Source organism: Leptosomus discolor, chromosome 8, assembly GCF_034619465.1.
Source record: "Leptosomus discolor isolate bLepDis1 chromosome 8, bLepDis1.hap2, whole genome shotgun sequence".
Classification (NCBI taxonomy): domain Eukaryota; kingdom Metazoa; phylum Chordata; class Aves; order Leptosomiformes; family Leptosomidae; genus Leptosomus; species Leptosomus discolor.
Window position 1 is genome coordinate 62026749 of NC_141398.1, and position 26420 is coordinate 62053168.

Sequence of the window (26420 nt, forward strand, 5' to 3'; positions counted from 1 at the left end):
GAGAGTGTTGGGGAGAAGGCTGTGTCGAACAATACCACTTACGATATCCCATGCATCTCTCAGTTTCAGGACTTTGCAAGATACCCCTTCAACTGCTTTGCTTCTCTGGGCAGCAAAGAAACCTCCTGAATTATCTGGTTCAAACCTGTGAATCTTGTGTAATTCCAGGCAAACATTTAGATACTTCTCAGTGTTTCAAGCACAGGCCATCTTCCTGTCCCCCTGTGATACATGGTTAATTGAAAGCAGGGCTGCCGTAGCCATTTATGTCACTGTTCCCTGGCAAGTGTTCATTAACAGCCTGACAAAGGTGGAGATGCTTTGGGGGGAGGCTGGAAGTAGTCTCTGGCAGTCTTATGCTTTATTACCAAATAACATCTGCATGGCAAAACCGTCAACGTTGTGAGCGGCAGGGAAGCAGCAGGTAATCCTCCTTAAACTTTTTGTCCCAATTACTGCCTTCTGTGAGCAAGTTCAGAACACTGTAACAGCTACTGAACACACTCCCCTTCTGTACTTTCTCTATTGTAAACTACAATTCATAAAATATTTGGACAAGGCAATGGATAGTGAAAGCAGTGGATAATTTAGAACTTAAGGATTCTTTAGTGATTTGAATTTTCTGTTCTTTGGTATCTTACTATAGTTTTGTATTTGAAAAATGGGCACAGCATTCTTCAAACAGCCTTTACAGTCAAGCTACAGAGCTACTTATGGGACTGAACAGTACATATTCAAATTACTGTCTTTGTAGAAAAACAAGCCATGAGCCCAAAACAAGGTGTAGCTTTTCACTAGGAGTTAAATCAGCTTTGCAATAGCCCAGTAAGCACTAGAGGAAAGGCACAGCTAGGGCAGTGCTGCTGAGGGCAGAAGGAGATGGAGCCAGGCTTCCTTTCACTTTTTACAAACTTAGCTGCTTATGAAACCACACCTGGTGAAAATGCTTGAGGCGTGAGTACGGAAATGAAGCGCGAGTTACCTCTGGGAAGCTACTGTTGGTAAGGAGGAAAGAAAGGTGTTGGAGTAAAATTGGGAGCCAAATGTAGTTGAGGGGCCTAGCAGTTCTTTCTCTCAAAGCATAACCATCCCAGGAATCTGATAAAGTCAGTGCTAAGAGGGTTACAGCAGTGGTTTGCAGGTGGAAGCAAGATAACTTTTGAGGAAATGCCATTTAAATTCATCCGGTACTGATTTAGTTATATCAGAGATGACATTTCAAGTTGGCTTAAAGATAGGTGATGTAAAAGTGTTGCTGTAGGAGTTGTGAGGTATTTCTTTGTTTTCCCTTCAGTGTATAAATTGACATGCCTTCCCAGTCCTGAAGGGTTAACAGAAAGTGAAGCTCATATGGGACCCAAATGCTTTTTTTAATTTTACAAGAGTGACTGTACTACCTAAAGAGATGTATTTCATGTGTGCATTTCAGGAGGAAATCTCTTGATGTTTTATTGCAATTTTAAGTGCATCTGCAGATAAAAAGTAAAGTTACTGCTGTGTAACACTTACCCTTGCATTCTCTGGAATTACTGGTGTACCTGGGCTCCCAAACCAGAGCTGATAATTACAGAGATGTTAAAGAAAGCGGTTATGCGGATTTTTTTAGAGGCTTATGAAGGGTATTCCGAAAGTCACCTCCATCGTAACATTGGGAATAAAACTTCATCTTCCTTTGTTTTGATTAGATATATCTATATGCTAGCATGTGGTTAGCTTTAGTAGCAGTTGTAAGTTACATTTCTTGCTCTCTTGTTAACAGCTAGCAAAAAATACTATTTGATAACCATAGACAAACTGTGAAGTTTTAGCTTAAAGGAAACAGAACATTTTCCAGTAATAAAAGGTAATTAAAAAACCCACAGATGAAACCACTTTTCTTCATTCTGAATCAAAAAATCTGTTAGGAATAAACGTTAATACTAAATGGGTGGGAAGAGGGGGGGGTGGAAGGAGTTCAGGATCGAAGCAGTGATGGAATGTTTACTAAAACACTGCAGTGCTATTCTGAATAACGAAAGGCTTATGGAAATCAGCACGTGTTCAGATGCAGTAAGTACATGCAGCACCTCAATAAGAGTAGTGTCAAGGTTTCACAGGCTCCTGCCTTCTCACTTTGGAGTCCTTCTGCCAGTACCTGCAAATAACTGTAGAGCCAAACATAATTCTAGGCATAAGGTGACTCCATGGGAATTTGAGTTAGTATGAATTTGATTTAAGCTTGGAAAGTGATAAATTTCCACTGTGACTGGAAACATTTTAGAAACTAAATTCTTCTGCACCAGGTAGTGTGAAAATTAAGTTAAACTTCTATTAGGAGTCTAGACTGTAATTAGTGTTTCCCTGCTTGCGTAAGCAAGTTCAAAGTGATGTTACTTTTCCAACCCAGTGTTATCCTGTAATGTCAAAGTGTGAACTCCAGTACAGTGCAATTCGGTCAAATTAGGTGTGTTGTGTGTCCACCCTGCCCCTGTCATTCAGAGCCACGTTTGCCTCTGCCTGTAAGTAGAGGGAGCTGTGTAAATACGATAAGCCCATTTGGAGAGAAGTTGAGAGCCTCGTGAATAACAACTTTTTTTGGTTTGTGACAGACCCTCTTTACTTTTGCTGTGCTGCGTACATGCTTTGGCAACAGTGCTTATAAATTGGAGGAACTGATGTTGAATTCTTTCTTACATGCAGCTTTTCTAATTTTAGTTGTCTGCCTCACCTAAGTAGAATCATGGAACGGTTTGGGTTGGAAGGGACCTTAAAGATCACTTCATTCCAAACCACCTGCCGTGGGCAGGGACACGTTCCGCCAGACGAGGTTACTCCAACCCTCATCCAACCTGGCCTTGAGCACTGCCAGGGACAGGGCAGCCACAGCTTCTTTGGGCAGCCTGTGCTAGTGCCTCACCGCCCTCATTGTAAACAAACAAACAAAAAACAACAACAAAAAAACCAAACCCCAAACAAAACAAAATAAATTCTTCCTTGTATCTAGTCTGAATCTACCCTCTTTTAGTTTAAAACCGTTAAAAAGTCTGTCCTCATCTTTCTTACAGGCCCCCTTTCAGCACTGAAGGCCGCTCTAAGGTCGCCCCGGAGCCTTCTCTTCTCCAGGCTGAACCACCCCAACTCCCTCAGCCTGTCCTCACAGGGGAGCTGCTCCAGCCCCTGAACATCTCTGTGGCCCCCTCTGGACCCGCTCGAGCAGGTCCGTTTCTGTCTTACGCTGGGCCCCCAGAGCTGACGCAGCCCTGCAGGGGGGGTCTCACCAGAGCGGAGCAGAGGGGCAGGATCCCCTCCCCCGACCTGCCGGCCACGCTTCCTTCAGTGCAGCCCAGGAGGCCATTGGCCTTTTGGGCTGCGAGCGCTCATCGCTGGGTCACGTTCAGCTTTTCACCCAACAGCACCCCAAGTCCTTCTCCCCAGGGACTGTCATCCCCCAGCCTGTATTGATACTGGGGGTTGCCCCGACCCGGATGCAGGACGTTGCACTTGGCCTTGTTGAACCTCATGAGGTTCACACGGGCCCACTTCTCAAGCTTGTCCAGGTTCCTCTGAATGGCATCCCATCTTTCAGGTGTGTCAACCGCACTGCTCAGCTGTATGGTAAAGTTGTTCTTTCACATACTTGGTTCTGTAATGTCCTACAACATTTACACCATGTTTACTTGAAAGGACATGCATATTTGTATAACTACCTGTAACACAACTAGTGCGCGCTCTTTTTTTTTTTTTTTTTTTCAGCTGCTCATGCAACTGTTTAATCTGAATGGCTTACCAATTGTTTCTCTCTCTGCAGCAACTCATGTACAAATTAGACCTTCCAGTTCTCCAGCTCTCTGGTCTCCTGTTTGTATCATTCCTTCTCCTAGGTGCCCTTTCCTTACATGCTATGCTTTTGTCACCTAGGTCCAGCTTTCCAAAGCCCGTGGTACTTACCATTGATGGCCTGTGGGCAGGCATAGCTCTTCTCCCGATGAGCTCTATTAGCTCTGAAGCTATTGGTTTTGGAACCTACACATAGCTCCTTGTTTCTTGTCTTATCCACATCCTGAAGGTTGAGAAGCTGTACAGTGTCTAGTAAATAATGTAAGTAGCTGTATAGTGTCTAGTAAACACGATGTATAATTTTCTGCCCAAAATTAAGGTAAAGAAATGACAGCACTGCCTGTTTGTGACAGGAATTTTTATTGTACTTGTTTGTTAATTGAGAAAGAGGAACATATTAGCTCAATTGAACATGATCAGCATTTTGCTCCTGCTTAGGATAAGCTAGCAAATCCAGTGTTCCCAATACTATTTTAATGTTTTTATTTTTCTTAAACTAACACCTCAAAACAGAATAAATGTGTATTCCTTTCATGTTTTAGTAGCCCAACTACTTTGCTGTATTATTTAGTCGGTGTCATATGTATCCCCCAAAGGAGTGAGGCTCTGGGAATTCATAGCCATGAGAAAAGAAATGCACAAAAAACAACAACTCTTTTTTTTTTTTTATAATTTAACAGTCTAATAAAACAAGACCTATCAATATATTAAGAAATAAATCCAGTTACAAATACATGTATATAGGAGGAACTTCTGTGGATGTCAGAACAGAAAATGATCAGCTATTTACAAGATACACAGCAGGATGGTATGGTAGCCAAGACCCACCATTCAGAAACCGAATGTGTTCTCTCCACTGTAGGCAACATACAAGAATCCATCCTCATCCTTTTCCTTCTCATAAAGTTGTCCCATAGTTAAGCTTAAAGGGGAAAAACAGAAACAATTTTCTTGGATCATGACAGTTGCAAATGGTAACAGTTAGAACCTCACATTAACAAGGATTAATAAAAGCTAACACTTCTAAGTCTGGGTAAATTAAAATACAAAACCGAGAATCTATGAAAAGCAGTTGACTCCTGAGTTAGCAAAATTATCCTGGGTTCCTGCAGAATGTCTAGGTTTTTATGTTACTTCTTCACAAATTTGTTTGTCAGAATGATTCCTTATTTTATTGGAAATTAGTCAAGGAATGCGACCAATTTCAGGTTCTGAAACATCCATTATTGATACCATGGCTAATTCCAGGATCAATAGCCTGATAGGCTAGCACCTTTCTTTAATGCAGCTGCATTAATGTCTTGCTGCTTCTGTGAGCAACCTCATTTTTCCCTCCATGTGGTGTAGTTGTGAATGTTCAGCTGGTCTCAAGTCTATCAAACTTGTGCTTTTTGGACTGTTTCTCTGAGGCCCAGGTTGTTTTGGGGAGTAAAAGCTTTGTTTTCTATATTGTTAAAAAGAGGTGACTTAAAATAGTGCTAGTACCAAAATGCGTGGGAAATAAGTTATAAGTAAGCCAGAAACTAGTGCTTTTTGAGTGGATAAGGTTTTGAACGTTTGATGAAATTAAAATTTTCTTAAGCTGAATAGGCATGTGGCCCATCACAGTCTAAGCAGTAGTGGTCTTCAGGGCATGAAAACAAAAAGAAACCCAAGCGATTACATGGCCAGTACAACTGCTCCAAAGATCTATCTGCAGATAAAACAGGCAGTTGACATTAGCTAGTTGCACAAACAATGCCTCCTCATCTCACCTTTCTCTGAATTCCCAAGGCTGAGAAAAGGCTAGTGAACTGAAAGATGCAGACTGAATGTGAGTGATAGGGAAAACAATCGTGGCTTTTTACCCAAGGAAGGAGCTGGAAAGAGCTGCAGGCAGTACTTGAAATGGAAGGGTATTGGTGAGTAGTAGATAAACTTCTGGATGAGGAGAGAAGGATGTCAAGAGTTACTGGTCTATGTAATAAACTCAGCCTATGAGAGGAGCAGAGCCATTAACAGATTAGATTTTTGTTTATCTGTTAAGAAGTTACCATTTTTGCATTAATACTGAATGTTAAAGGCCGTGTTTTTCCAGCAGAGATGTGATGCCTCATCGTGACTATGTGAGATGAGACAATGTGCCTTCTTTTTTTTTTCCTGGATGACATATAGGCATTCCTAATACACTTGGAAGAAAGCAAGCAGAAAAAGATGGTTCTCACAGGTCCCTACTGTGTATCACAAAGTAAATAAAAATATTCCTAACCGAGTCTGGGCAGATTACCTGGAGGGACTGTTACTGTTAGACAGCTAAGGATTAATAAGAATAATGTTTTATCTAAGCCACATAACATCATGACGTACTATTTCCTCAAATACTATTAAAGCATCTCATATAGAAAGCAGTTGTAGTAGATGCTTGTGCTATGTTATTCTGCATGTAGCGGAGAGCAATGAAACTTACTCCTATATAAAAGCAATGTGAAAAACCTTTTTATAGTAATTTTGTGCTTATAGAAGAACATAAGCAATTTTTAAAACAAGTAACAGCATCTAGTCTGTAACGTTATAATTTCTTTGTGAGCTGAGAGGTTAATGTTTTTTCAGAATAACGTATAGCGTTTTCTTTCGAGTATTTAACATGCAACTTTTTTGTTAAATTGAAAATTATTATTATTTTTAGTGTTGATGATGTGAATGTTCTTGCACTCAATCAAGATATCACAACAACTCCAGAGCTCACCCTCTTGCCATGGAAGTAAATCATAATATATTTTTGAGTCACCTTTCCTTTCAGCCTAGCTCAAGAAATAAGATGTTTATCAAACTCATGAGAAAAAACCCTATCACGGTGAGATTAAGATGTAACCAGATACCTCCTAAAATCACCAAATAAGCCCCGAAGAGGGGAGTTACTGTCCTTCTGATACACACAATCTTGCTGAAATGGTTCTGAATACTAAGTGACTAGCCTCTCACCTGGATTGTGGGACAGTCTTGTCTACAAAGAGGAATATTGCTTTCTCAGATGGCAGTTGAATCCTCTTCCTGATGATCCACATGAACTGGGCCACGGTGATGTCAGATGGAACTAGGTACTTCCTCTTGTCAATATCAACGATCTGAGATCCTGAGACCTTCTCCACTATGACCTGTAAAGCACAAGGGTGAAGGTCAGGCTTTTCAGGATTGGTATCAACAGACAGCTTTGGTAAGTCGCTTGCTGGTACAGGCTTACAACAGCAAGCAGAGGGGAGGAACAAAAAATGTTCTTGACCACAACCAAATGAGAGGTAGGACTGGCTCAGCACTGTAAAACCTGATTTTAAAACTGTACTGAAACCTGCATTCATATACACAATGTCTCAAGGCTTCCTATGCCCGAGGTTGACAGCTGTGGGGTAAAAAGATGCGATATGCCTAAAAGAAACCTGTGACAGGAAAGTATACCATTTTTCAACTTTCTGTACACTGCTATGAAATTACTGCAGTGTGGACACCAAGTTGAACATGAGGCAGCAGTGTGCCCTGACAGCAAAGGCAGCTAGTGGCATCCTGGGCTACATTAGGCAAAGTACTGCCAGCAGGTCCAGCAAGGTGATCCTTCCCTTGTACTGGCACTGGTGGGGCCACACCTGGTGTGCTGTGTCCAGTTCAGGGCTCCTTGGTACAAGGGAGACATGGACATGCTGGAGAGATTCCAACAAAGGGCCTCAAAGACATTTAAGGGATTGGAGCATCCCTCATACGAGGAAAGGCTGGGAGAGCTGGGACTGTTCAGACTAAAGAGAAGGCTCAGGGGCATCTTACCAGTGCATATAAATACCTGAAGGGAGGGTGCAAAGACAATGGAGCCAGGCTGCTTTCAGTGGTGCCCAGTGACAGGACAAGAGGCAGTGGGCACAAACTGAAGCAAAAGAGGTTCCCTCTGAACATCAGGAAACACTTTACACTATGTGGGTGACAAAGCACAGGCACAAGTTGCCCAGAGAGGTTATGGAGTCTCCCACCTGGGGATACTCAGAAGTCATCTGAACATGGTCCTGGGCAGCTGGCTGGAGGTGGCCCTGCTTGAGCAGGGAGGGGTTGGACCAGATGACCTACGAGAGATCCCTTCCCACCTCAACTGTTCTGCGATTCTGTGATTTATTCATATCAGAACAGTAATGTCCCATTGTGTTTAAATATGGCTAACTTTAAAAATGTTCGGAAGTTTCAAAAATACCATATTCTGTGACAAAAGCTTGAGGGACAGGAGCAAGAGAGGAACGGGCATCTACTGAGACATTCAAAGCACAAGCAGCTTGAAAACTTAAGGTTTAGGAGTGGCTTGTCTGCACTACTTCCCTTAAGCTAACTGGTGATTGAACGAAGGAGTCCAGGACTTAGGTCTTCTCACTTACTCCAATTTATAGTAACAAACTGAGGAATCCATTTAACCATATGCCTTCCTTGCACCATTCAGCTGGAGTGCAGTCATGAAAAATTCAACTGGACTGGAGTACTGGTACCTGAGCAATGGCAGGTGATCTGAAGAAGTGCATTGCCTTTGTACAGACACTGCTTATTTTGGTTTTAGCACTATCACAACAGAAAAAGAAAGTAGACTAGAACAGAATAGTTCAGTTGCAAGGGACCTACAACAATCATCTAGTCCAACTGTCTAACACTGGAAACCAGAAATTTTTTTGTTAACATGTTATTCTGAATATAACTGCATTCTAAGGCATGTTACTGTTGTCAACGTATGACTCGGTGATGCTATTCTGTGCTTTGTATTATGCCGAACTGACATGAGAGTATCCTACTTCATATGTTAAGAAATTAGAAATTGACTACAGGAAGGAAAAGATGGCAAGATGGCCACAAAGAAACAAAAAGCAACAGGTACAGGAGGAAGGAGAATTAAGCATTACTTGCGGAAAGGACCCAACACCTACTGCTTCACGCAGCCTTGTTCCTGAAGGAAAAATGCAGCACGTGGGGAAATAAGGCTTACAAGAGGTTCCAGTGTCTCCATTCCTTAGCTCTGCATTCCCCGTTGCTACAGCATACAAGTAATGCTCAAGTAAATTTACAAAATATGCTGTCTTATGATTTGGAGAGCATTTTCCTTATAATTTCTTCAGCTATGCCAACAGAAACAGAAAGAGGGCATAGCAGCTGCCCCTTGCAATTTAGTATGAGGGAACTGTAAAGAGGACCTGTCAGGTCTACTGAAGCCTTAACAACTCATCCTTTTTTTTATTATTTTTTTTTTAAATATTACAATAACACACTAGGTATTTTAGCTTCATATTGCAGAAACTGTCATAACTGGAAGTCCAGGCTGTTGGTAAACTGCTTCTAGTAAAACTTAATAGATACCTTTGACCCTTAGACAACTTGATTCCCCAGGCAAATTCAAAATCGCAGTGCTTAGCAAGCAGAAATTTCTTCCACCTCCCATTTTATTCCTAAAAGGTCTAGCCTAGGACAGCGGCAGACTGTTCATCTATTATCTTAATAGGTTTGAACCACTGAAACATCTCTAAATCTAGGTAGATACAGCAGCTGAGAGCTGAAGTCACTTTGAGCTATGTCACTGTGGATGCAGGCTGTAACCAGGAAAGCAGGAAACATACATTAAGCCTGAAAAACATTTTTGACTATTAAATGCCAAAAAATGTATTTGATACCAACTATTTTGTGAAAGGTACGTGGCTCAAGCTGAATCATCAAGCAGGACACATCTATCAACCCAGACAAAGCATCACCCTGAAATCTGAGATTTAATTCCTGTGTGCATCCACACCTTGCTGTCCATTCTTGATACAGCATCATGTGATTCTGACTCACACTAAGAGTTTCAGTGTCTCTTTTTCCCCTAGGGTTATGAAAGATATTCTTGAAATGGACAAATGGGTATCTGTGGAGCTGTATGGTCATTAGCATCCTACAGTCTAAATATGAGAGGGTAGTTAGCCAAGCAGACAATGGCCAGGATCAGATCAGCTTGCCACACTGCAGCTGGAGAAGATGCTGTGACTAGGTGCAACTCAGCAGCAGAGAAAGTCAATAGGATTAGAGGTTCTTCTCTGGGCTGTGCTGCCTAACAGACCAAGAAGTCAGACAGGAGTGTCATTAACTGGCATGTGGTTATATGGGATATGGGAAATTTTACTCTCGAGCAGGTAAGTTGAGATTGTGTACATGTTGCCAGCTGTTACATAAGGACATGAAGCTTGGTCATTTCACTGACTGGAACATGATAAAAGAGATGATTGTCAAGTGAAGAAGAAAGGTCATTCACTACTTAGCAGATAGGCAGGTATTAATGCAGAAAAGAGGGGGTCACCAGTTGCACTGGCTCTTCAAACAACAGGCTTTGCATGGGGAGCTTCACTATAAGAGTGGTTATAGGCATGGAATACATAAGGGAAAAATCACCTTCCTCATATAGTCATGATGGAAGACTGTCAAGGTTTAATGAATTTATGATCTTTCTTGGGATGAGGCACAGAATGAATCCTCAAGACACTGAAGGTATTTACTGGGACATAATTGCCATTAGAAGAAACAAGGACACTGATGAACCAAAAACATGCCTGGAAAGTGTTCAGAAAGTCACTCTTCCTTACTTGTCAACACGGACTCTGGCAGAGGAGGGAATGTCGGATTAGTTAGATGTATTTGGGGCCTCTTTAAAATACCCAAGGACACAAAAGGGAAGATGAATTTACTTAGTAGGCTCTGATCAAAGAGAGGGCAGGATGGAAACAGCTTATCCACCTTTGCCTCTAAGTACTCAGATGAAGCTGGCTTGGTTACTCACCGGGACACGGTCAGGGTATTTGGCTCGGATTTTTGCCGACTCGACACATCTGTGCTCTGTGAACAAAACTCGCAATTAGTCATCGCATAGTATTAGTACCGCCAGTGTCCTGGGCAGAGAGGGCAGCGCCCGCAGGGACGGGAGCCTGCGGGTACCGCGACCGTCCTGCCCCCCTCCGAGGGGGTCTCCAGCTGTTCAGGGAGGCCGTCCCCGGGCATCGCGCCACCCTTCGGCCCAGAGACAAGACGACCGCCTCGGGACGCCGACCGGGGCACACAGAGTCGGGAGGCCCCGGGACAGATGGCGACACAGGAGACGGAGGGCGGCGGCGGGGCCGCGGCGGGCAGCGCCTAGCCCGGGCCCACCCTTACCCAGCGCGTGGTCCTCCTTGAACATCCACTTCATGGTGCGGGCCGGCGGGAAGCAGAGCCAGCGGCGGCGGGGCCCGTGTGCGGGCGGGCGAGGGCTCGTGCCGGGCGGCCGGGCCTGTCGCTGTCACGGTCCCTGTCAACAACAACAGCCACGGCTCGGCAGGCGGGACTTCCGGCTCGCCAGTTCCCTAGCAACCACCCGAAATGCAGCGCTTCCGGCCGCGGCATCGCGAGGCGGGGCTGTAACATCCGGGCATGCAGTCACCCGAAGGGTGCAAGGCCACGTGGCCGCCTCGCCCGAGGCGTTCCCGGGTCGCTCGAAGCCGCATCGTGGGCTCCGCCGCCGCGGCAGGTGCCCCCGCCTCCGTCCCGCTGCCGTTCTCGGGCGCTCTCCCGCCTCGCCGCCGTCGTCGGTCCCGGGATGCAGGGCGGCACGCTCATTGGCTGGCGCGCTCGTGTCGTCCTCCCCCCCCCCCCCCCCCCCTCGGCGTCCTGACGTGCTGATAGGCGCGGCGTCCCGTCCGTCTGGCGGCCGGCCGTTGCCACGGTGCGGGCGACCGCTGGGGCGGGCGGCCGGCTGGCGATGGCGGGTGTGGAGCTGTTCTCGCATCCCGCGCTCCGCACGCGCTACCGGGCCGGGCTCTGCTCCGCCGCGGCGCTGGCGCTGCTGCTCATCACGGTGCTCACCTACGTGCCGCCGCTGCTGGTGGCTTACCGGAGCCACGGTGAGCGCTGCTCGGCCCCGCGCGGCCCGGCCCGGCGCGACGCCGTCCTGAGGCCTTGCGCTGTCTCTGCCCGCAGGTTTCTGGCTGAAGCAGAGCGCGTACCGGGAGCAGCCCACTGTGCGGTTCCGGTACGAGGTGCTCTTCGTGGCCACCACCGGGCCCGGCCCGGGCAGCTTTTTGGCGTGGAGCACGTTCCCAGCGTTCAACAGGCTCCAGGAGGACCGGCTGCGAGTCCCACTCCTGTCGGTAGGCCTGCCGGGGGCGGTCGGCAGTGGTGGTGGGAAGCGGGGCTGGAGAGTGGGGCCAGGGAACGGCAGCGGGCCAGGGGCAGGAGTGCTGGCGGCGCCTGTGAGCAGGCGGCCTGTCGTCCTCTGCTGCCTTCAGGTAGCAGCAGCTTCATGCGTAACCTCGTGCCTCACGGCGAAATTCGCTTGGAACAAGTGATCCCTAATCAGTTCAGTTTTACTCCCTCTCAGTGTTGCAGAACCTAGAATCACTTAGGTTGGAAAAGATCAGCCAGATCAAGTCCAGCTGTTAAGTGACACTGCCAAGTCCACCGCTAAACCATCCCAAAGCACTGCTGGTGGTTTGGGTGAACACATCAGTTTACCTTCCTCAAATTAGTTGTAGTCCCCCTGCTGTGTGGCTTATCATGATCTGAAGTTTGCGGGGGTTGGGTAGCCCCTGGTTTTGAAAGCAGGTATGTGCTTTCTAAAGCACATAATCTCTGCCCTGCAGCCATTGTTCCTTCTGTGATTCAACAGTGGCAGTTATTTTTCTGCATTACTTCTGAGTCCTGTTATGTTTGCGAATAGCTGAAGCACTGGACATTTGTGTCGGAGAAGTGTAGCAATCCTTGGCTCACAACCAGGAACTGGCATACAGAGACCATTAAGAGGCAGGCTGCAGTGGCAAGGGGCAAAAGCCTGACCATCAGTCACACGTTTGCACAGGATGTGACAGAAGATCCAGCACTGAGTCATGCTTTGTAGCATGCAGGGGAGATGGTTGGAATGGCATAGGGCGGAGGAGACCTTGAAGAGTCTGATGAGCTTTCCCCACCTGAGGGAATATGAGACATTATGTAACAGACAATGTCTCTATTCCTGTGCCTATAAATTAAAGTGGCTTTTTGTTGCTTTCCTAACAATGCAGTTTATTTGCTTCCTTGGTATGTGCATCGTGCAGTTTTGGAGCTCCCCTGGGGTTTTACCTTTTTGTTTTTTCTTTCTAACACAAGTTCCCGTCTTTAAAAAAAAATCTTACTGACTCTTTTAGGCTAGAGAAGAAGACAAAAATCAAGATGGCAAAGTGGATCAGTTGCATTTTAAGTTGGAACTTCCACTACAACCTACAGAGCATGTAGTTGGTGTTCAGCTGATTCTACTCTTTTCCTACCAGCTTTACGTGAGCATTTTTAATTTTGTTTGTTGTGATATGTCGACCCAGTATAATATTCCAGTAGCGGTTATGTGAAATGTGAAAGCACATTTCCACGTTTGAAATTCCTGTCTAAAAGATTTATTTTACTAACAAATTGTTAATTTTCTCCTCCTCTGCCGGCTCATTCCTAGTCTAGCTCTGTTGCATATTTGATATGTTTTGTTAGATTATTTTTTTGTTTTGTTTTGGGGTTTGGTTAGGGTTTGGTTTTTTTTAAGCAGTGTATTCTCTTGGGCTGTAGTGAAGCGCAGAGGACAGAGGTGCACAACAGTGGATATCAGCATGGGTGGCATCAGGAAATAACCGAAAGTCTTGTAGTAGGCAGAATGACGCACATTCTTACATATTGCTGTGTCTTGACATAACCAGTTAGTTTTCTGAGGTGGAAGGGCAGGCTGTTGTAGCAGCGTGAAACTCCATAGATTTGGCTTACTTAACTCTTGCAGCAATGGAAATCATCTGCCAGGATCTCCTGTATCTTGTAACTGGGAGAGGGGAAGAAGGTGTTACAGGGAGACAGGAAAATGTCTCATGGGTGCATTTGGAAGGAGCAGTAGTATAGAGCTGTGCTGGATGCAGCCATACAGACAAGAAGTTGTTTTACGAGGAAGATTAAGCTTGCTTTATCCAAGAGACTATTGCTGATTGCAGATGGACTAGCTTAGCAAGCATAGTGTGTTTAGAAAACGTTCTTAAACCTGTGAGGCCCAGAGTAAAGGCCTGACAGTCCTAAATTTGTGATGAAGTATTAGGTCAGTGATTAGTATCACAGAGGGTTCCAATATTGACAACACCTTTGTTTTACAGTACATACGAAAATTTTCCTTCAGATTGAGTGGTTGACGAGGGCTAAGGAACTTCCTTGTTTGGTCCTTATTGCAGAGCAGGAATCCTTAGCTGGCTTTGACTGCTGAGTATTTTAAAATGCATCTCCAATTAATGTGTTTACTCCTCTTGCTGCTTTTCGTCATTAGCCACAAACTGTCGGACTTCACTAAATTTCCTGTGGAACTCTGTTTGGTTTATAAAGTTAGTTAACTAACAACTAAGGTAGTTCACTTCAATATGAATAACTTTTTTTTTTTTTTTCTTATTTGGTCTTCCCTGGTTTAGACTAATGTGATGATCTGAAACTTGGGAGTCAGAAAAAAATTAAATCCATGCAGCAAACCTGTAGATACAAAGAGATAGAAAAGTGAGGTGCTGGTGGTGTTGTGTGTCCTCCCTGCTCCCCCTGGCTAAATTCCTTTTCTTGTGTTCACCATTTCAGAGAATGTCAACACTTGTGATGCAGAGCATGGCTTTTCTTCAGTTTTTTTCTCCTGTGCCAGGGTCTCAGCTCTATATGAATGGAGACCTGAAATTGAACCAGAGGCAATTACTTAACCATTGCGGACTGGATACCAGATACAATGTGAGGAAACTTTTTTTTTTTTTCCTTCTTCATCAGTTTTCCCCTCCTTCATCCTCCTGGTACCATAGGTGACACTCTAATTATTTGTACTCCTGCACAGAATGGACTCTAGAACTTTGGAATTGGTGTGTTCTTGCTAGGCTGAAGTGGAAGAGATCATTCTGCCAAGATGTTCGGTCTGATGTTTGTGTGCATTCCTTCAAGGGCATGGTTGCTTTGCATTAGAAACATGGTAGAATTACTTTCTTGAAGAGTGGACAAACAATGCAAGTATCTCCTTGTTGTAACAGGTGTCTGTGGTCAATGGCACAAGTCCTTTTGCAAGCGACTATGATCTAACAAACATCATTGCAGCATATTGGGATAGAAATGGTAAGCCTGAATGTATAGCTGCGAATTATGGAACAGCAGTAGTTAGCATCTTGGCAGATGTTGTGAGGATTTGAGTTCTGTATTAAGACTGAACCTTAACATCTCTTAACCTGGATGTTTCCTTTCCCCATTTTAGTGACAACAGTATTTTCAGATCCCAACCCTGTTTGGATGACTGGAAGAGCAACAGATATGCCATTTATCATTAACGCCACTATTCGTTACCCAGTGGAAGTTATCTTATATCCTTTGAAAACTGCATAAACGGTGACATAACTGTTTAGTAAGTGTTGCTTTGCTCCTGCAGCACCTGATGTCCCAATCGGTCATGGATGCCACTAGCAAAGCATGGTAATGTATTCTGTGACCTAAGCAAACCGTTAGAAATCTGTATGCAAGGTAAGCTCACCAAATAATAACCCCCACAGTGGATGTGGCACAGGATCTGTTGCAAGCGCAGACAGACCTCAGATTTTTTTTTTTTTTCTGTAAAAGAATTCTTTGTTCATTATGTTCTTTACTCCTTTTCTCAGACAAGAACAAGCCAATCTTTGAAAGAATCTGTGTGGAGCACATTTCTGACAAGGTTTCTTTACCTGCCTGAGTATTACCAGTAGCTTCTTGCTGATGAGTCAGGGATGAAATGGGCACTTTCCACAGAACTGGTTTAAATGTCTTCTAGGACAGACATTCTCTGCAGCTTTTGTTACATACTATAGTAAAAGGCTTTTGGGAGTTTCCATGACTCAAAGGCTTTGCATTTGCCACACAAACTGATGTCTAACAAGTTTTGTACCTTTCCATCTCCCAGTGCCTTTGTTTAGTTATTGCAGTGGTAGTATCACAAGCTTCTTCATTAACGCTCCTTGACTTTCTTTAAATATCAGCCAGGGTTTTGGGAAATTATTAAATTTGCCTGGATCCAGTATGTCAGCATTCTCCTTATCTTTCTTTGGCTGTTTGGTAGGATTAAAATGTTTGTGTTCGAGAATCAGGTGTTGACTACAACTCCAATATCACCAGTCCTACCAGTGTCTCCAGTACTGTCCTACAAACAGCACCAGTCTTGAGGAGATGCCTGAGAACACTTTAAAGAAATGCAGTTCAAAAATAGATGCCTGCTTTTATTCTTTGTACACTTTTTAATTTGGAAGATCAGAACTTTGTAAGTATGTTCCAAGTATGTTCTGTTCATGCTTCCTTTTTTAAAATACATGTTCATTCATCTGTTTCTCTGGGAATGCTGCTTTGGGACTGAAAATTTTTGTATTTTTTACTGTTAAAGAACCATCTTGTTGTGTGTTGTGGTTTTTTTTTTTTCCAACCAGAACACGCTTCAAAAACCAGTAGAAAGCAATGAGACTGCTTCTGCATGATCTTAATTTTGCTGAATCTTGAAGACCGAAAGTATTATGCTAACAGTAACGACATAAGCCATTTTTACTGTCTTGTAAACTAAGTCACTGCTGAGTTAGAGTTCTATCAAGAGCTATTTGTACAGACATGTGCATGATGAAAGGAGAAAATATAAGGAATGTGAAAAAAAGTATGGACCAGTTAAGGTTAGAGCCACACTTCTGTAACTGTGGCTATACATGCTCACTGATTTAGTTATTAAATTGGATGATGGATTAATTCAAGGTTGATGTGAGAAGCTGGGTTGTGGGTGATGGCATCTGCAAGGTTTGCACAATCATTTACTATTGGCATTATTACTGTAGCAGTAGACCACTAATTGTGAATTGGGAATAGTAACACAGAGAAGCCTGGTATTTATTTAAAGAAAACCAATAAAAGACCTACCAGAGAGGCTTCAGAGTTCCAAAGCAAGTGAATAATTACTTCCATAACTTAAATGATAACTTAGATAATAATTAAATCAATTATAATCACCTGGTAAGCACTGAAAGACTAAGTCCCTCGTTCTTGATGGGGGTGATTGTGGTAAGGAAGATTTAATTTTATTTTCTCTTTCTGGGCTTACCTTTTATGCCAGACAAGCTTAAAGGAGAAAACAACAAAATTTCCATTATGTTTTCAGTTTTGTACTTAAGATTTAACTCTAGCAAAGCAATGTTTTGCCAGGAGAGAGTCTAAAACAATTCTAGATGCTAGTTAACAAAATTCTGAGTGTCTTTGGTTCCCTTGAACTCTTAAGACACGGTGCAGCTATGAAATGTGAAAGAGCAACCTGTACAGCAGTACCCCATCTTTTGGCCATTATCCTCTAGAATTCAACATCCTGGCAGTTTGGAGACCTGACTACTGCTTTTTCTTTTCTCCTTTTCAGAACAGTTGGCCTCTTTTTGAACTTCTGTTTAAGCTTTGTAGTTGTGCAGCTTGCATTTCTCCCAATTTTTATGTGCTGGATGGACTCCAGCCTGTTCTTCAATGCAAGTGAAATATTAATGTGGGAGCCATGTCTTGCCACTTTTGTGCTTGTGAAACTTATGGCTTACCTATGAATTGTAAATTATTGCAAGGAGCATTTGCTGTATACACATATGTATCTTGTGATTTGAAATCGCAGAATCACAGAATGGTTGGGATTGGAAGTGACCTCTGGAGATCATCTAGGCCAACCCCCCTGCTGAAGTAGGTTCACCTAGAGCAGGTTACCCAGGGCTCCATCCAGGTGGGTTTTGAATATCTCCAGGGAAGGAGACTCCACAACCTCTCTGGGCAGCTTGTTCCAGTGCTCTGTCCCCTTTAATGTAAAGAAGGTTTTCCTCATGTTGAGGCAGAACTTCCTGTGCTCCAGTTTGTGCCCGTTGCCCCTTGTCTTGTCACTGGGCACCACTGAGAAGAGCCTGGCCCCATCCTCTTGACCCCCACCCTTTAGGTATTTATAAGTGTTGATAAGGTCCCCTCTGAGTCTCCTCCGGGCTAAAGAGCCCCAGGTCTCTCAGCCTTTCCTTGTAGGAGAGATGCTCCAGCCCCCTCACCATCTTAGTAGCCTTCTGGTGGACTCTCCAGTAGTTCCCTGTCCCTCTTGAACTGGGGGCCCCAGAACTGGACACAGTACTCCAGATCTGCAGTTTGATCTTTGAAGTCTGTACCTGGCAGCCTAGGACTACCGATAATTGGCTTTGTATGAGAGTGCAGAGAGTCAAAGCAACTTTCCACTGCTTTTTAGTGTTTCTAGGCACTACACGGGATGAACGAAGGGGTCTGTGAGCTTGTTTCTCGAGCTGATGTACATCTGATCTGCTGTAGTCCTAGCTCTTCCCCCTTGCAGTGTGGCTGCATGAGTTAATTCTGGGAGTTCATGGTGATGAAGAACATCTTTACCAAATATACTCACTTTTTCAGACAAGTCAGTTTTCTGAATGAATTTGGTATGTGCCTGCGCAAGCATTAGGGTGGGCATAAGCAAGGGATAGGAATCTCTGGAGGGACCATAGAACCTCATTTTAGGGGTTTGAGCTTTTGTTAACAGTCCTCCAAGCTGAACAGAAGCCCGTTTAAGGTAGCAACTGAAACAAGAAAGAGCATGGTGCCAGAAAGCAACAGTAATACTGGGAGACTCCATTTTCCCTGGCTCACTTTTCTCTCCTGTTATATCCCTCCATGTTAAGTTATGACAAATGATGCTGCTCAGAGCAACGGTTCAGTGAATCCACGTGAGATAAGAAATGGTGAATAGGTCTGGTCCAGGAAATACAGAGAAAAATATCCTTGTGTTCCATTTTCCTTCAGAAGGAGAAAGTTGGAAAAAATCCTCTATAGCGATTTAAAAGGAGAACTAATTAAGTGAAAAAGAAGAAATCAAAAAGAGTTAATTGCTTGCAGGTGGCATGTAACTGTTTAGTATGATGTGAAGCAATCCCTCCATTTCTTCTGAAAGAGGTGCATTTCATGACTGGGACTAATAAGTGAATGCCATGTAAGAGGAGCAGTAAAGGCAGATATGACTACAGCGGGGAAAAACCTCGTTCGTGATACTTCTGCTGTGGTAACTTCCTGGGTCACTTTTATACTAACCATAGTTCTTGGTTGATAGTTCTGACTCCTTTTTCAAGCTTGGAGAGGCATTCCACTTCTGTAAGTAACTGAGCAGTAGAAAAAAAGTAGGTAAGTTTTTTATGGCTGTAGCAATAAACTGAAGTACAAGGAAAAAAAATATACCTGGGAATCCACTGTGACTAGTATTAAGGGAGTGTGAGGAAGGAGGAGTCTTTCTTGGAAGGCTCTCTGTAAGGACTCTTCCTTTAGCTCGCTAGGCAACAGAAAATAAAAAGACAGAAATACCGCTGGAACCCACCACAATGCTAATACACGGATCTCTTGTGTGCACATAGACCAGAGAGCAATCTAAATGCTGGTCATTGAGGAAGGATGCAGAGGTACGTTAGGATTAAGCAGATTTCTGTAAGAGGAAAACGTAGGTGGTTGAAAGTACTGTGCGTAAATACAAGTGGGCATGTTGACGTGTAACGGCCGTGCTTCAGGAGTATTTTGAGGGGTGATACGAGGATGGAAGAAACCACCTCTACGCCTGTTTCCTGTCTAGCCAAGCGGCCCGCTTGGGGGGGTAGGGCCTCTCGGCTCTCCTCGGACGAGGCGGGCGGGATGCGGCTGCGGCGGGGCCGGCCGGGCCTGAGGCGCTGGGGATGCCGCGGCAGAGAGGCCGCCGGGCGGTGCAGCGGGACGGCTACGGTGAGGCGGACGGGTCCCGGCGGGTCGGGCGGCGTCCCCCGCGCCGTGCAGCGTCCGAGCCTGCGCGGCGCTGGCAGGAGGCGCTCCGCTGGCGGCGGGCGGGGGCCGGGCGGGGCGGGCCGCCGCTGCCAGCCTGCGCCTTTGCCCGGGGATGCGCCGGGTGCGGGGCGGATCGGCGGCTTCTGGGGCTCCTCCCGCTGCCGCGGCGCCTCGGCCACGTCTGAAAGCGGCTCATTGTCTCGGTGCGCGGCTCGGATCCGCGGCGGTGCCGGGAGGCGGCGGGAAGGTACGGGCAGGCCGGGGGTGTCCCGCCGGGCTCGTCGTCCCGGTCGGCGAGCCGGACGACAGCGGACCTGGTTTTCGGTGTCTGGCAACGGCGTTTATCCCCACTCGCGCCATGTCGCGGGGAGTGTCGTTAAGCGGTCCCACCCGGCCCGCTCGTGCTGGTGAAGTCGCGGTAACACGCGGTGCGGCGGGCGCCGCGGTGCCGGTGTGGCTTGAGGGGCCGGGCGTGGCTTGAGGTGTAGTCGCTTGTTGGCAGAGGTAAAGCTGTTGAAAATCAGCCTTTTTCTTGTCTTTTCTCCCCCCACCCCCCCGGCTAGAGAACATGGCTGATTGGGGTTGTGGTGGTTTCGCTTGCCGAGTTAGATGGTGAAATCAGGTGCTTCGCTGTCACTCCGGGAAATGCCTTCCCATTTTTCTGCTGTTTCTAGGTGAAGGCGGCAGACTGGACCGGAGAATTGGTCGCTGTTAGGTGCAGCGGCGGGCTCGGCGGGGCACACCGGCCCCGGCGCCTTCGGGCTGTGGGGCTGGCGGGCAGCATCTCAGGTGAGCGGATGGCTTTCGGTCGCTGCCGGCGTCTCTTTGTCAACCCAGTTTTGCCGTCCTTCAAAGTAGTAAAAATTCCGAACAAAAATTGCAGCTAAGCAGATCTCATTTCTTGAACACCAGTAATTCTAGTAGCCGAAAACTCTTCGTGATCTTCAGTTGTATTGCATGGAGAAAAAGGTGTTGTAGGGCTGTGCTTCGACGCTACCGTTTCTTCGGGCTGGACAGCTTTGTCTAACTCCAAACAATAGAAAGAAAAAACCCCAACAACCCAGTACCTTCTTTTAAAAATAAGTTTTATGGTCATATAATGAAATCTCTGATATTTCATTGTATTATAGAAGTGACTCTTCCAATCTCATTTCCACTAGATTATAAAAGGAAATCGGTTTTCAAAAGCTAAATTAACACTACCAGCTGAAATGCTAATAAAATGTCAGAATTCAAAATGTCTGCAGTACATTTATTCTGCTTTTATTATTTCTGTTGCAGTTTCACTGCTGTAGTAAAAAAATTAAGCAGGCGTATTAATTCTTTCAACTATTTAGCAATGATCAGTAATTGGAAAGACCTTTAGCTCTTTTTGAAGTACCAGTGGTTATAGAAGGCACCCTCCAAACTAACTTTTTCTTTCCCCATTCAAAGACCGATCTGCATATTGTTGGTGATACAGTAAGCTTTTGCCTTGTGAAGATGTATCATTTCTAGCCGTGGAAGAACACTGGAACGTGACGTTTTGTCAGGTGAGTGATTTATAGCAAGAATAACTAGTAATATTGCTGTGCATTTTTCTTGCGCCAGCTTTGTTGCATTCCTGTGTTTTGCTTTTTTGAGCAGCAAACTATGTTTCTAGTGTTAGCTAATAGAAGCCGTTCTGGTGGTGGTTGCAGTTGGTGCGGTGTCTTACAGTGAGTAAACTTCTCCATAAGTTATAGTAGACCTTCAGATGATCTTTACTCTGTTTGTCATGCCGTGCACAAACGTTTATTAATTCTATAAAATGCATGATGACATTTACCATTATCATTCTTTTCATAGTCAGTACTGAGGTGCTGAGGTTTTGGTGAATTATAAGTACATGAATGATACTTATATTCAGCTCATATGATTGCTCTAAAAGTCAGTGTTTAGTGTATGACAAGCATGCAGGGCAAAATCATTTTTGGCTAGCAAAAGGTTGAGCACATAATATAGCTATTCACTTTTCGGTGGAAGAGATCAATCTGGGACATTAATTGAATGTGTATTTTTGTATTTTGTGGAAATTGAGGTAATATCTGTGTAATTTGTAATGACTTTGGCTTTAAAAGTGCTGCATAAACTGTTTTAAATGAAAGTGTGCTGGAAATTTTCTCAGACACAAAATGGCTGGGGAAGACTTTGACAAAGACAGCTAAGATTTGGTTGCTCGGAATTCCATCCTTTTAGGGGACCAGGTACTTGTATTTCTTCTCTCAGTTGTTTTGCTTTATTCCAGCCAGATTTTTCAGTCTTCCTGCAACAGACCCAGACCTGTTTTTTCTGAGGGAGTCTTTCATCCCAGCCTTTTGTCTCAAGCTCAGAAAGAGCCCATGTTTCTTTGCAGCTCTGACGTGAGGCACTCTCTTTCTGTCTTTCTACAGTCTTTTTAGTATCACAGAAGAAAAACGAGCAGAGTAATAGGAGGGTCTTTTTTTTTTTTTTTTTAAGCAATGAAGTTATTTTTTGTTAATTTACTATGTCTCCAGATTGAATTCTGTACTGAAAGGAAGTTTACTGAGCAGTTGTGCTTCTTTCAGTGCTACCAGCAAAGATCTGACTACTCGATTCCAACATTGTCTTACGTGACAAACAAAAAGTCCCTGAAAGCAAGAGCTAGACGATCATCCAGTGCACAATTTATTTCTTTCCTCCTCCTTTCTTTTCTACCATTCTGGGTCTGAAAAGTGCTCTGTTCAGAAAACAAGCTTTCTGGGATCAATACTACTGCTCATTGTATTGTCACCCTGTCTGGTAAAACTGGGTAACTTTTCTGTAATGTATCTAGTCTCTTGGCAAGCAATGGCACATGCTAGTGGCCCTGCAGCTCAGCATTCTGTCAGAGCCAGTTTAAGCGCTGAAGAAAGTCATTGCTCTGTTGGCCAGTTTGTATAATTAATTTCCTTTGCATAATATGTAGTTATTCTGGGGCAGACCCGGGGTTCATCTAGTCCAGGATCTTGTTTCCATTAGTAGCCGTTAGCAGACAAGCCCAGTGACACAGCTTGATTCAGGACTGTCAGCTAAACCATATGTGCAGATGCTTTTCAGATCACATTTAGAACACTTGCATTGGCTTGTGGAGAGATGATTCTGCCTCAGGAATTTGTTAGAATTATGCTTTTGATTATTCTGCTGTTCGCCAGAGCTCTCCCTGATCACAAAAGAAGCGATACTGCCATCACAGAAAAGGAATAACATTGTAACCGTTGTTAAAATAATTTATGCTTAGCAGTATTTATTCTGTACAAAAGCACGTATTGTGACACCACCAAGTATTGCAATACTTCGGATGTCTCAGCTGAGAGATGCGAAAGGTGTTGGATGCTCTGTGCTGCAATGTGTTGTTCCTCACGGCCTGTTTTTCAGCCTCTTGCAGCTCCCTGTGGCTGGTCTGATTTCATGAGTCAGTGAGGAGGTGCTTGCTCGAGGGTTTTGTCGCTGACATGGCAGTGGAAGTGGCAATAATGCTAGGACATCTGGCCCCTCTGGTGCTTCTCCCTTTCCCCTCATGTTTTTAGTCAGCAGGCCTGCTCTGGTCAGGCAGGTGCAGCCACAAAGAAGCACTGCTGTGAAGCAAAAGAGGAGGAGAGGAGGTGGGAAGAAGGCCCTTTCTGGCTCTCCTGGGGGGAGCTTGGGGTAGGCGGGTAGTGCTGCTGAGCTGCAGGCTCTGGAGGAGGAGGGCAATGGCACAAAGAGAGGCGAGGCAACGCAGAGCAAGTCACAGGCTAGGATTTCACCTCGTAACTGATGAAGTTTTGGCATATTGCCTTTCTGTGCTGAAAGAGTGAGTGTGCCTAACAGCACCCTCTGGTGAACCCTGTGGTGGGATAGGCAGAGGATCAGAGGAGCAGCCTGTGTCACAGGGTCCTGTCCTTCACGATTAAGGTAATGATATCACTTAATCTGTTCAGTAGGTTTATAAATACATGTACGTGTGTGTACATATATATTCAGCAACTTTATGAGAAGATGATTCTTTAGGGTATTCAAGAGCTGCTTTCTGCCTCAGCTAACATTTGTCAAAAATAATGTAAGAGCGTGGTGGGTTATAAAGTTGCATATTAAAGGAGTGTAAGCTTAACCTGCGCTGAAACCTCCCTAACTGCAGAATGCAGTTGCAAATGGTAAAAGGGTATTTACATGCAAATACAATTACACGTCCCCATTGTGATAAATGCAGAAATAAAAGGCACTGTTGACAGAGAAAATGCAGTGAACTGGATGTCTGTTTGGCCTTATACACTTGAAACTGCCTGAGACAATACTCTTACAGATGCTGCATTTTGTTGTGTAATTACTTATTTCTTTGTGGTGTCCCCGTGCATGCATATTCCTTAGAAACATCTCAACTTTCCCCAAAGGATAGAAGGTGAATCTTAAATACTGAAAGCGGGTATCTACTTAGTGCTTTCCTTTGGTATTGCACTTTTTCTTGCAGTTTATATCATACTGAAGAGTAGGGAAATACTTTACCTACGGTAATTTTACGTATTAATTGCAGTGCTTGTGGTGGGCAGTCTAATTCAGACACAAATTATGGACTAATACTCATGTTAGCTGTTTTTTTGTTGGCACAGTATTGTCTGCAACAGTACTTGGGTGGGAATTAGAGCGAGGAGAGGTCGAAGAGGCAATCAAGGCAGATGTGAATTTAAAAAACGGGCTTTTGGTTTGGCATCTACATGGTTTTATTCCTCACTCTCCCACCCTTCACCAATAAAGTATAAAGAACAATTAGCGTTTACATTTCTGCAGAGTGACCTTGATCAAAGTGGAGCAGCGGTTCTGTATAGCGAGAGTAGGAACATACTAATTCTTTAAAAAGCATCATTTGGTCTCTAAAAGCTACATAATGCGTTAGACTGTGAGGAGCTGCAGAATGCAGTCTCAGTGCGGAAAATGGCTAACATTTTGCAGACAAGAAAAAGATTTGAGGTGGTTATGGCTGCTTGGCTTTCAGACATAGAATCTATTTGAGGAAGACTCCTTGAGCTAGCAACTTCTGCTTGGATTCTTTCATCACCTCTGTTTGGGGAAAATATCAGTACAGGCTGATGGATTGCTGATAATCCTCACAGCATAGAGAAACTTGTAGATGCTTCTGGCGCCATAATATGCGAAAATTCGGTATTTGAATGGGGCAAATTTTATCTGTGAAGAATGGCCATGCTGAGTTAAAACAAAAGTTTATCTGTCTGCTCTTGTGCCTGACAGTGGCAAGTGACGGCTTGCTAGGGAAAAAGTTAAATAATAGAGGAAGCGTGATTTCTCCTAGTATACCTCCCAGATGCAGGCAGGTGTACCTTGGGCCATCTACAGTTTAGGGAATTGCTAAGCCACCGGCTGTAGCGTCATCTTTGCATTTAACAGGCCTTGAGAAGCTCTTCTTCCATTAATTACTTTCAGTTGATATAATAATTTGTTGAACTCCTGTATACTCTTGCTGCCACAGCATTTTTGAGGCAGAGTTTCACATTTTTATGATGCAGTGTACAAAAAGGTTTTGTCATGAGTGGTCATAATTGAATTCTCCGATTTCCTCTGTTTTGAGCAGTTGTGAGAGAGTGTTTTTGCAGTTGCTCGCTCCGGGCCAGCTGTGATTTCCCTGTCCAAGGAGCCTCTCTTCCAGGTGGAGGAGTGATAGTCGCTTCAGTATTCCTTTTACAGAAGTCATTGACTGCCCTTGTGTGTGATTTTTGCACCTTACTGTATTCTGCTATATTGTCTTGAAGAATTATTGTGGGCAAATTAGCACACAAAATGCGACGCTCTAAAAAAAGTCATTGGTCCCATATAGAGTCAGGACTCGTTGCGATCCCAGTAGGGAGATTTTGGAGCTACACCAACGGCCCAATAATTCCATAGTTAACATTTCATGGTTTAGTGCAGTGCCAAGGTATCAGTTTATAGACCACACTACACCTGTCATTCTTCAGTCCCCTTTAAAGTACAGCTTTCATATTAATTGTGTAGCAAAATCCAAAGCTAGCTCGCAGTGTACTTGGTCCACAGACACCCTGCCCCCCCCCCCCATCCCGCTGCCAAAGATTGGCAGCATAGTTGTTTGCTGTCCAGACACCATTGCCAGAGCAGAAAGGGGAGACTGGCCTACTTTTTCCATGCTTGTTTCCCTCAATATATTAGTAGCGATTTGAGTGAATATATTGACATCTGGGTCTTGTAAAAAGGTATGCTCTTTTGGTGGCTTTGAATCTGTTTATGAACCTGGCCCTGAAAAATAAGGGTATTTATGAAAAGTCTGTTATATTTATTATTTTATTACTATCTTCTCAGACAGGAATATGGAAGTACACCTACATATTTTTTGTCCCATTTTGCTATATATATATATATTAAAAAAAAAAGGCATCTTGAAGTGAAAATGATAAAGGTTACTGTATAGAGAGGCTGGCGAAGTATGGGCTGGATGAGCAGACAGTGAGGTGGCTTGAAAACTAGCTGAAGGCCAGGCCCACAGGGTGGTAGTCAGTGGAACAAAGTCTAGCTGAAGGCCGGTAACTAGTTGTGTACCCCAGGGATCAGTACAGGATCCGGTCCTCTTCAAGATCTTCATTATCGATCTGGATGATGGGGAAGCGTGTACCCGCAGCAAATTTGCTGATGATGGGAGACTGGGAGGAGTGGCTGATACTGAGAGATCTTACCAATGTTAATAAATATCTGAAGGGAGAGTGTAAAGAAGGTGGAGCCAGGCTGTCAGTGGTTCCCAGTGACAGGACAAGAGGCAGTGGGCA

At 44.5% G+C, this 26420-nt stretch overlaps 2 protein-coding genes across 3 annotated transcripts; one reads left to right on the plus strand and one right to left on the minus strand.

Annotated features, from left to right (window-relative positions):
• Nucleotides 1–4159: 4159 nt before the first annotated feature.
• GABARAPL2 (GABA type A receptor associated protein like 2) lies at nt 4160–11061 on the minus strand. The gene is made up of 4 exons (XM_086469587.1): nt 10984–11061; nt 10613–10668; nt 6778–6950; nt 4160–4738 (listed from the first exon to the last, which is right to left on the minus strand). Exons 1-4 carry the CDS (start codon nt 11015–11017, stop codon nt 4648–4650), a joined length of 354 nt encoding a protein of 117 aa, XP_086325713.1. The 5' UTR covers nt 11018–11061; the 3' UTR covers nt 4160–4647.
• A 505-nt stretch (nt 11062–11566) lies between these two features.
• On the plus strand, nt 11567–16224 carry TMEM231 (transmembrane protein 231). 2 transcript variants are annotated; one of them, XM_086469247.1, is made up of 8 exons: nt 11567–11708; nt 11785–11954; nt 12987–13115; nt 13370–13411; nt 14422–14565; nt 14856–14937; nt 15074–15179; nt 15818–16224. In XM_086469247.1, the coding sequence occupies exons 1-8, from the start codon at nt 11567–11569 to the stop codon at nt 16005–16007; spliced, it is 1005 nt and encodes a 334-aa protein (XP_086325373.1). In that variant the 3' UTR covers nt 16008–16224. The 2 variants fall into 2 exon arrangements, with proteins under 2 accessions (XP_086325373.1, XP_086325374.1); XM_086469248.1 differs by lacking the exon at nt 13370–13411.
• Nucleotides 16225–26420: the final 10196 nt, after the last annotated feature.